Genomic DNA, 10,521 nt, shown 5'->3' with positions numbered 1-10,521 from the left:
CCAAATATGTAACTTGCTTTTATTAAACAGGGGAAAAATCAACATATTTTCCAAAGAGGCAGATATCACAGTAACTAACATAACATCAGTTTGTTTGACAAGGCATTTAGAATAAGCAAGCAATTAAACTCTTCAGGTAGGAACCAGGACATCAACAAGCTCCAGACCCCAGAATCGTTATAAGCCAACAAGTTAGGCATCGTTTTGCTTAACAATTTTAGCTTTAATGTAAATATATATTATTTAGAATATTAGCTTCTGAACTACATAATGACTTTATCACTTTAATTAAAACCAGGATTTCTGAAACCTCCAAGTAATCTTTAAAGTTTTCCAATATGGACATAAACTAACCCCTATTCTTCTCTACATATCGAATTTGAAATAACTGTCACAATATATCAACATTTTCACAGGAAGATTTTTAAGGCTTCTGGCACATAAAATGTGTAAAATCTGTGTGACAATAATGTTATAATTATATACAGAAAATATTTAAAATTCTCCTTGAGCAATTTAAGTTCTAAAGATGAAAAAACGTAAGTGTCCATGTTAATAAAATATTAAAATACTATGAGCTTTTCCATAAACTTGACACTGATTTTGTAATTACATAAAGAATGTGCAAGATAAGACCTGCACACTAAGTGATTCATCATTGAAATTAACTGTTAAACTGAATATACTTATTGATATCATTAGTTTTCTAGATCAAACTTTCAGCACAAACAGGCTTTAATATAACTTAAAAACATTTCCAATTAAACTGTAACATTGAGGCAGCAAATGTCAGATCTATGTTTGCCTAGCTATTTAGGTGTCACATAAATAAGTCTATGAATCCTAATTTATCCTTTTGTCTAAGTCACCATTGTAGGTAATGTATTAATAAGTGAAAAATAAGTGAAATCAACAAAAAGTGACTATTTCTCATTTGAAAAAATGAGTTATCAACACCTTGTCTTAAAGTTCTAAAGCAGCATATTCAGTTCTTAAGGCAAAAAAGGCCAAACTTATTATTATAAATTATAAATTCTGGTAATTCTTCTTTTGGCATTAAAAGTCACAGCACAAATTCTTATGCTTTAATAGATAATATATTAGTGTATATCTGAATATACATTTGCTAACATTCTCCATCAGTATGAAGTTGTTCTGTGCAGTAGAGGCGGTGAAGTGCGGCATGGCAGGGCAACATTTAACAGTTACCCGGGGCATCAAGGGACATAGAACGGCTGAGTCTTGATTTTCCATTCACATATATTGTATTTGGTTGAACTGTAACCTAAGAGAAAGAAACACACTTTGCAGCCATCAATGTAAAACTGGACAGCTGTCTAATTTTGAATTTTCATCAATTACCAACATTTTAATTTCTGCTTAATTGTAAATACTAACATTTAATGTTATTCAATAAATTTCAAATAATCCAGAATAAATGTTCATTCTACCATGAAATTAAAAATTAGTTATTTCCACAACAAACAAGTTAAATAATCCATCAACACATCTTAGTCTTTACAAAATTACCAAATCAACTCAAAGGACAAGAGCATAAACAGACTGCAGGCCAAGCTGTTAAAGCGCATTTTTAGCTAGATTAATTCTGGTTCCCTCAAAGTACCTTGGAGAATGTAGAAAAACATAGTGAATCCCACAGAGCAATGAATTCTGTAATTTTCATATTGATGATATTAACTTGAAGTTACTCTCTCCCAGGTACCCCTTATTTATAAGAAAAAATAGCTTTGGTTTTTAAAAATGCCTTCATTTGAAGGGCTAAAAATGTCAAACCTGTGACTGTTTTGCCAAAACTGCAAATACATTCCTAAGTTCCAAAATTCTATGGCAGAGTTTCCTATTTACAAGCTGTAAGTAAATAAAAAACACTAAAACAAAATTTCCTAAATAGCTTGAAATTCCAACATTATTTATAAGAATGTAGAAGAAAATTATCTGGATTCTACATAGTAAGCAGGTATAGTATTTTAAAATATTCCATGTAAAATATAACAATATTTTAAGAAAAATGATTTATCTCTTGATTATAATTTGACTAGCTTAGCTCCCTTACCAAACATTCTCCTCTTCTCCCAAGCAGAGAACTGAAGTACAAAAGGCCAGATTCTGCCTAGCAACAGAGTAAGTGAGTGGCAAGGAGAATAAAATTGGCAAATTTAGCTGGCTTTTGGTTTCCTGGTGCTTCATTTCTTGCCTTTTACTAAACAAAGATAAGTAATCCAAACTAATCAATTCTCTTGACTACCTTAGGAACCCAGGACGGAGTAGAATGGTTGACCGCCATCCACCTGAAACAGAGCAGCTAAGGAAAAAAAGTTGCCACCAGAGGAAGAACACTTGTCTGCATCCTTTTCAGTACTCATGTGCGATTACTTTCCAGGTACAGCCAATAGACAGGTAATGACTTTTTGCTATGCGGTCTTGGGCTGAAAAATCTGTGTGTGAGGGGTTATTTTTGTAATTCTTGCCAAAACTGCAGTTCTCACATTCTTTGTAAAGTAAAAGAAACTTTGGTTTAAGCATTTAAAAAAGATACAGATGGTTTTAAATATCTACAAGTAAAGATGCTCATTGTAACATCATTTATAGGGTAAAAAACTAGAATCCAGTTAAATGTCTACCAACAAGGAGCAAATAAGCTATGGTTCTTTCACACAAATTCTGTGTAGTCTTTTTTTTTTTTTTGGCTGCACTGTAAAGCTTCTGGGAGTAGGAAATGGCAACCCATTCTTGTATTCTTGCCTGGGAAATCCCATGGACAGAGGAGTCTGGCAGGCTACAGTTCATAGGGTCACAAAGAATCCAACACGACTGAGTAACTGAGCACAAAAACACATATACATGTCTTAACATCAAACACATTTTATAAAATACTGTGCTGGATGTAGTAATGCTTTATATGAAGACAAGACAAATCACCATGAATATATGCAGGTTGAGATAGGGGTAAGGTATAGGGGAAAAAAAGCCTTCAGAAACATGAAAATTCATGACTACATTTACACTAGAGCTATCAACTGGATAATTCTTCTAATGTGAACCAACTATATAATGAAGGTTAATTGCTCAAGTATGAACAAGAGCCATAAGGCAGGTTGGTACCTGGAATTAAAGTGAACATTTGGTGCCAAAATACAGGCGCACACAGAGCCAACTTTCTGATGAACAGTCTAAACCCACTGTCAAAATCACTGGAGATTTTGTTTGGCACCATAACTGTTGTTCTATAAAAGAAATGTTAGAATTTAAAACAAACCAAGAGAAATGTTCAGAACAGCACAGAAATATGGAACTTAAGCATAAGAAGAAATTAGCGTAAGAAAGGAAAAAAGCGTAAGAAATTAGAGCCTTGTGTCTATCTCTACCACCTTCTGCAATTTTTTGAAATGTAATACGTGTACAGAGATGTGCATTGAACAGCGCAATGAAAACAGACATATATGTAGCTCACCACCCAGGTCAAGAGAAAGAATACCTCCAGCTCCCTCCTGATCTTGTTTTTATTTAAAATTTTGACTTTATCATGGATTTCTGCATTAATTTTTATATTTAAAAATACTGCATTAAGATATATTTATCTTGAAAAAAAGAAAATACAGTATTTATCCTGATTACTAATTTTTTTGGTTCCCTCTTAAATTGTGTTCCAGTCTTGCTCCAATAAACTTCTAACAACCCTTTTTCTTCCCCTTTGGAAGTAACCCTATTGTGACTTTTGTAATTACTTCCCAACTTTTAGGAATAATTGCCACCTATGCATGTATCACTATATAATTTAGTTTTTCATGCCGTCAACTTTACACATATCTTTTATTTATGTCTCTATCTACATTGTTATCTTTAGTATATCTTATCCAATTTATTGCCATTTGATAGTCCATACTTTAAATATACCACTATTTATTCTACCATTTTTGGATATTAAGGTTATATGTATTTGGAGCTATTACAAACAATATTCTTGAGTCTTGGCACATAGAAACACATTTTTAGCATATATAACTAGAAGTGAAGATGCTAATCATGGCAGATAGATATCATAAACTCCACTAGACCCCGTGTCTGTCTTTAGAGGAAGAAAAAGGATTAAGTAAGGGATTTTCATTAAACAGAATTTAGGAGCTGGCACTGTAGAGTCAGAGCTATCAAAACCTCCTACTGAAAGAGATAAAATTTAGATTCATAGAACCTAAAGTAATGAGTAATAAATAGGATACAATTATAGGATCATCACTGAGGGCCTGCTTTCTGTGTTGATTCACATCCAGCTCGTTCTGGAAGCAATGAGACCTTTATCTGTGAAGAGACTGCCAAATCAGGGCCCATAACACACCAAGTATACAGCTGCCGGCCTGTATGATTTTGTTGGCCTAAAAGGCATTTCCAACTTAATGCACTATTTTTTGCAATTAGTTCATTGAAACTGATTATTAATAGCACATCCACTGACTTAACACAAAGACACTGCAGTTATTTTCTGTTCTGCCGTGAGCCTGAGGAACCACTGTTCTCAGTCCCTGGCTCTGAACACCCAGAAGGCAGAGGCTTCATTTGACTCAGTTTTGTATCCTCAGTATCTAGTACAGTGTTTGGTATTTTTCTGTTTTTAAAAAATGCTTATCAAATTTACTGAATTGAGAACTTTGAAACTCTATCCTTAATTTACAAGAGTAGAAATAGGATTAGAAAATAGAATTATTTTCATGAATGAGAATGTATAATTTACAGGAACATATTTCCCCCCAAAAGTATAAATGTCATGACCTGCGAAATACCAATTTCAATATTCCTTTTTTGCTGCTGTTGTTTGCTGCCTGGGACCTAAACTCAAATTATACAAATAATCTACGAAATTCAGACCTACCCCCCGGAATTATTCCTTTGTGTTTCCTCCACTCCTGACAGCACACCATATTTTGCCTTCTCGCCATGTGTGCCCCGATGGGAATGCTAAGTCCTCTGGGCAAATGGCAGTCACTCAGGGCTCCACTGAAACCCACTAGGAAGCTGACTGACACGAATGCCTCCCCCCTTTTTCTATCTTTGCAGCATTCCTGTTCCTTCGCAAATTTCATTTTTGTTGAGTTCAGTGATTTGCTCAACAAGTCTCTTACTCTTCTCTAAATAGCTTCTAAAATGATTAGAAAAGCAATTCACAAAATGAAATGCCTAGGGAGTCAGTGAAATAATGAGTACTTTTCTTGTCTTGGTGTTGAGGAACTTGCAACCAAGATGACTAAGGGAAGAACAAGAAAGACATTTAGGGAGACTGCAGCCTCTGGGAAGTCCAAGTCATGATGCCAGGCTGAAGGCTTCACTACATCCTGTTTCAGAGGATGAGGGTGACAAAGAGGAAACTCATCTGTAAAAACTCCCTGTGATGCTTTCTGGTGTTTACCTGAGAACAGAGTGCATCACCTCGCTCTCTCACATGTCAGTAGAAGCTAGACTCTGGCAGTGCATTATTAAAACTTGAATTTCTGCATTAGGTCTCATCTAAATTCCCTAGATTTCCCCTACATTTTTTTTAGTCTAGCCTGTAAAACTCCTCCCCCTTAACCAGCCAATCAGTACGGTAGTAACTGATTACTATAGGAGCCAGGGCTGAAAACTTGCAGGCTCTTACAATAGCGCAGCTTTTCTGGAGTAAAGGAGGGACTTTCTTTCCAAAAGACTCTTTCTTGCTGTGCTAACACAGTTTCTTAAAATAAGAGTCCAGGGCACTTTCTATATATAGTTATATAATAATGAGCAAAATTTGCTTTCTGCACCTGGCCCATGTTTTGGAAAATAGACCTGACATAGTTTTAAGGATGTGTAACACTCTGGGCTCTCTCAGCTTATACTTCAAAAATGACCCTTGAGATAAAGGAGGAACTTCTGGCATCTTCCCTATTCAGATTTTAAAAGCCAGAAAACAATTTCCCCTAAGTATTAGTTTGACAGTGTTGAAAATAAACCCAGTGTCACCCATCTGATAAAGAAAACTTACCCTTTTCAATTTGGCAGCAGCCTCTCCAGAACGAATTGCAGTCAGCAAACTCTGTCGGATCTGTTCTGGGTCAGAGCTTTGGAATGTCGAAGAACTTTGTCTCTTAAGAGTGAACGACCGGCAGTCAGTTGGAGATGGTATTTGAGGATTCTGTTCATTATGTGCAGAGTTATTTTCCTATAAAAATAAATGTGAAAGTTATATGAATACTAGGTGAAGAATGGGCCAATGTTCAAAACACTTTCATCATCAGTAGCTCTTTAAGAACCCCCATTTGCTACACTGGTGTTTTAAACTATTTCCTCATCCACTGAGTTATCTCTGATGTCAGGCTCAGCTGGAAGATAAGGGCCTTACTTTCCCTCATTTTGAACTCAGGAGGCTAAGGAAGAAAAATGATATGTCTCTTTGTTTCACAAATGCAGTGGTAATTTTACTGTCCTTGAGTAAATGAAATAATGATTTCTCCAATAGAGTCGGTTAGAAGAGACAAAGTAATAATAAAAATCCACAGACTTAAAAAAACAAAAACAAACCCATTTTCATAGTTCCAATATATTAGTATTATGAAGTTATTTTTGATGGTACAAATGGACATATTGGCAATTTCATACTGGTTGAACCTAACACATCTAATGAAGGAGTATTAATGACTATGTAACAGCTTATTTTGTCTTTCTGGAAGTCACTGGGACAGAGTGATGCCCATGTTTTATTTTTCCCATGAGACCAAAAATAAATATTAGAAATTTAAGAATCAAAATTTTAATTAAACTTCTTAGGAATATTTAGTAACTGATTTCACTGGCAACTGTATTCAAACAATCTTAAAAATGTCTTTTTCAAACTGCCAAATAAATATCTTTATAAAAGATGAGTTAAACAGAACTCAGGCAGTGGCTCGGAAACTGTATTATCTAAATCAAGCTTCTGTTGTTTAGAAATGGTATTCCATTCCAAGAAAAAAAACACATGCTTTGCTCCCAAGTAAAGAATTAATCTCTAGATCATATATCTCTTCCTGATATGATATCAAAGTAATAAACATAAATGAAAAATATAAAGAAATATTTTTCAAGGTAAATATTGCTTTAAATTATGGAAAAATCTTTACTTGGCAACATGGTTAATGTTCTGTTACTCTGGGAGTGTTTGAAAAAATAGCATAAAAATACTTCTGGAACTGTCATACAAATATGAAAGTATTCTTTAAACACTATCAGAAAAAGTACACAATGTATTTTTTTTTAATTGCATGGGGATTATCATAATTCATACTGTGAATTGCATTCTCTGACTCTACTACTTGAATCTAGCAAATTATATCATTTAGTTGATCCAACATGAAGTCAACAAATTCTCCTTTTTGTACATCACTAAGGTTAGATGGTGGTTAAGTGATATTTTGGTCAACATACATATAACTGGAAAGTTGACACTGAATTAACAAAATGGGAAATTTCGAAAATCACATATTTAAACTGATTTTAATTTAAATTATATATAACAGTATTTGGTAAGCTTAGGTTGAGTGTATATGATAGAAAGTGCAGAGCTGAGATATGTTTATTTTGTCTAGTCTTTGATGCTGCTTATGCTTTTATATAATTAAAACAATTTATTTTGCTGTTATGGAGAACTGAAGAAAATAAAATAAACGAGAACATCCAGGAAAGTTTTCAACTTGAGAAAAGCAAAATACAGAAAACTAGTCAGAACTACAGTACACTATACAAACGTATGAGCAAGGAAACTTTAAATATGTGCTAAGGAGGTGATTATATAATGACCTTATAGTAATATCTGATTAAATTATATGAATTATAATGACTGAGAGTAAATAATCAGATTCTATGTATTACTACTCATTTTTCCTCCCTACAGCATCTTCATTGTAGATTATGAATTAAGTAACACACATGGTTGTTAAACCCACTTAAGTCATGTTTTATAAGAATCCCCTATTTTAGAAAAGGTCACATTTACCTTATCACTCACACCTAGTTGTGGCATGTTCCCAAATGTATTTAAAGAAGGGATCTTCCCTTTCTCTGCATCAGTTGGAGTTCCGGCAGAGGCACCCTTGACCTCCTCACTGCATGACTCTGTAGGGCTTTTGCTGAAAGACTGTGACCGTTTCACCACAGCGAGGGCAAACGGTGAAGGAGCAGAGCTGGAGTATGGTCGTGGGGCACCAAAAGTTTTCAGAGTTTTCAGATTTAGTGTTGCTAACTGACTCTTGGGAAGAGGAACAGGTTTGGAGGCCACAGGAGGAGGGAGAGAGGCCAAGGGAAGAGGGGGAAGGGGAGAGGCCAAGGGAAGGGGGGTAAGGGGAGAGGCCACGGGGGGAGGGGAAGAGGCCACCGGAGGAGTGGGGAGGGGAGAGGCCATGGGGGGAGGGGGGAGGGGAGAGGCCACCGGAGGAGGGGAGAGGGGAGAGGTCACGGGAGGAGGGGGGAGTGGAGAGGCCACGGGAGAAGGGGGAGAGGCCACGGGGGGAGGGGGAGGAGGCGGCGGAGAGGCCACAGGAGGAGGAGAGGTTTCAGTAGGCTTCTGGTTGCTGTCATCATCAGTGTTTTGAACGTGTGGCTGTGGAAAAGATTGAATAGTTTTACTTAAGGGAGAAAGAGCTGGCTCTGGAGGAGGTATTGTATCCCTTTCCACCTCTTTCTTTATTAATTCCTTTGGAGTAGGATTAGAGGCAGCATGAACACTCTTGGCGGCTGCAGATGACACATAGTGATCTGAAACTCTTTTTTGCATCTGCAAGAAAAAAGCACTTGGTTTGGAGTGGGGATTTGAAACCCGCGATTTAAATTTTGATTCCAAAATATTGTTTATATCTTCCAATTTTGGCGCAAAAGGAGCTGTGCCAGTGTCACTCATCATTCTGGGAGGTTTCAGAGGATTCACCACTCTGCTGCGGGTAAAGCTCTCGTCACTTTGCAACTGATGCTCTGTTCTCAGGGTAGGCTTTGATTTCAGGTCTGCTTGTGACTCCTTTGGGCTTTCAGAAATGACGAGATCTTCTGTTTGGATTGTAGTTTCTTTCACATTCTCATAGGTGTCCCTTTTCCCTAAAGTGTATATCTCCTGATCACTTTTATACCCTATGGTTTCCGATTCCCAATCTTTTGATATTTCTAGGGATCGGGGAGGCACTATTTTATAAGTAGTCATCCCAATTTTGGGTATGTACTCTCTTGTAATTTCATTTGAAGGTTTTGGTTTGGGATTATAATCTTGTCTGTAAAATGGATAATTCTTTACATAAGAAGCTGTTGAATTTTTATCAGTTCCGTCTATAGGAGGCAAAAGAGTGTCACTACCATGTGCACAAGTTGGATCTTTTATGGTGAGTTGCTCTTCTGTATGTACAACAAGGGGGCTCTGACTCCTGAATTCTCCTGAGATATCTATAGACTCTTGTGGGCTTAAAGATGAGCGTTGAGTTGATTTGTTGTTACTTGAAGTTTGCACACTTTCATCAACTTTGACGTCAGACAAATTCTGATCTTGCTGATCCCCATCAAAACTGTCACAGGAAGGGATTGTCTGAATTGCTGCATCTTGCATTTTTGTCTTTTCTGCACTGGGTTGAATCAGGTTTTGATCTGGTGCTGATGAAACAGCAAGATGATTTTCTTTGTAATATCCAGCAGTATCAGTTTTATATGCCTGATAATTTGATAGTCTGTCAGCTTCTGTGTCCACATTGTTATTTTGGGCAACATCTGCTACATTGATTTCTGTTCTCACTCCATTTTTCATATTTTCTGTGTTTGTTGGAATGACAATTATTTCATGTTGATCTACTGAGAGAAAAAATATAAAGTATATGAAAAAAATAGAAAAGCGCAAGTTTTCAGTACCCACCCTCCCCCAAAGTGAACAGGTTGATTTGAATTCTACAGATAAATATTCAGCTCACCAATTATACAGTAATTATACAGGTAATGGCATACAGAGAAAGTGGCATGGACTTTGGGATCATAGAGACCTGAGTCAGGAATCCAGCTTGACTAATTACAATCTGTATAGGCCACATCATGTTACTCACCCCATTTGAGCCTCAGATGTCAAAAACAAAACTATGTATTATATATCACTTATGTAACATGTTTATTAGGATACTGTATTGCCCAAAACAAGTACTCATAGAAGATAGCTATGATTTTAAGTAAAGACCATATCTCAGTCATTGTTAAGAATGACAAAAAGACACTGACAAATTAAAAAAAAATGTTTTTGTTCTGTTTTTTCCATTCTGATTCTGTCTTTTCTATAATCCCTAGTATATTTATATTTCATACTTAGCATTTGTTAGGATTGCTTCCCTTTTAACGTTATCAGTTTTACGACAGACCACAAAACCTTACCTTTAAGAGCTGAAAGAAAACCTAAGTTCTTTGTCTTACTAATTAGGTGTCCTTGCTAAATAATTTTAGAGGATTTTGTTTTCGGTCACAATATGGGTGGTTTCAACTACATTGAAAACAACCAGGTGG

General features: G+C 36.0%; 1 protein-coding gene across 1 annotated transcript in view; it reads right to left on the bottom strand.

Annotated features, from left to right (window-relative positions):
• Positions 1-10,521, bottom strand: part of COBLL1 (cordon-bleu WH2 repeat protein like 1) — a 166,083-nt gene continuing 155,562 nt past the window's right edge. The window contains exons 14-17 of the mRNA XM_043894107.1: positions 8,550-9,828; positions 8,000-8,291; positions 6,014-6,190; positions 1-1,285 (exon numbers count right to left, since the gene is read on the bottom strand). Of these exons, the coding sequence (XP_043750042.1) occupies positions 1,199-1,285; positions 6,014-6,190; positions 8,000-8,291; positions 8,550-9,828 (1,835 nt within the window). The 3' untranslated portion in view covers positions 1-1,198. The remainder of the gene's footprint in view (positions 1,286-6,013; positions 6,191-7,999; positions 8,292-8,549; positions 9,829-10,521) is intronic.

This window comes from Cervus elaphus, chromosome 33, assembly GCF_910594005.1.
Source record: "Cervus elaphus chromosome 33, mCerEla1.1, whole genome shotgun sequence".
Lineage (NCBI taxonomy): Eukaryota > Metazoa > Chordata > Mammalia > Artiodactyla > Cervidae > Cervus > Cervus elaphus.
The sequence above is the reverse complement of the archived record's forward strand: the minus strand, read 5'-3'. Positions and strand labels throughout refer to the sequence as shown.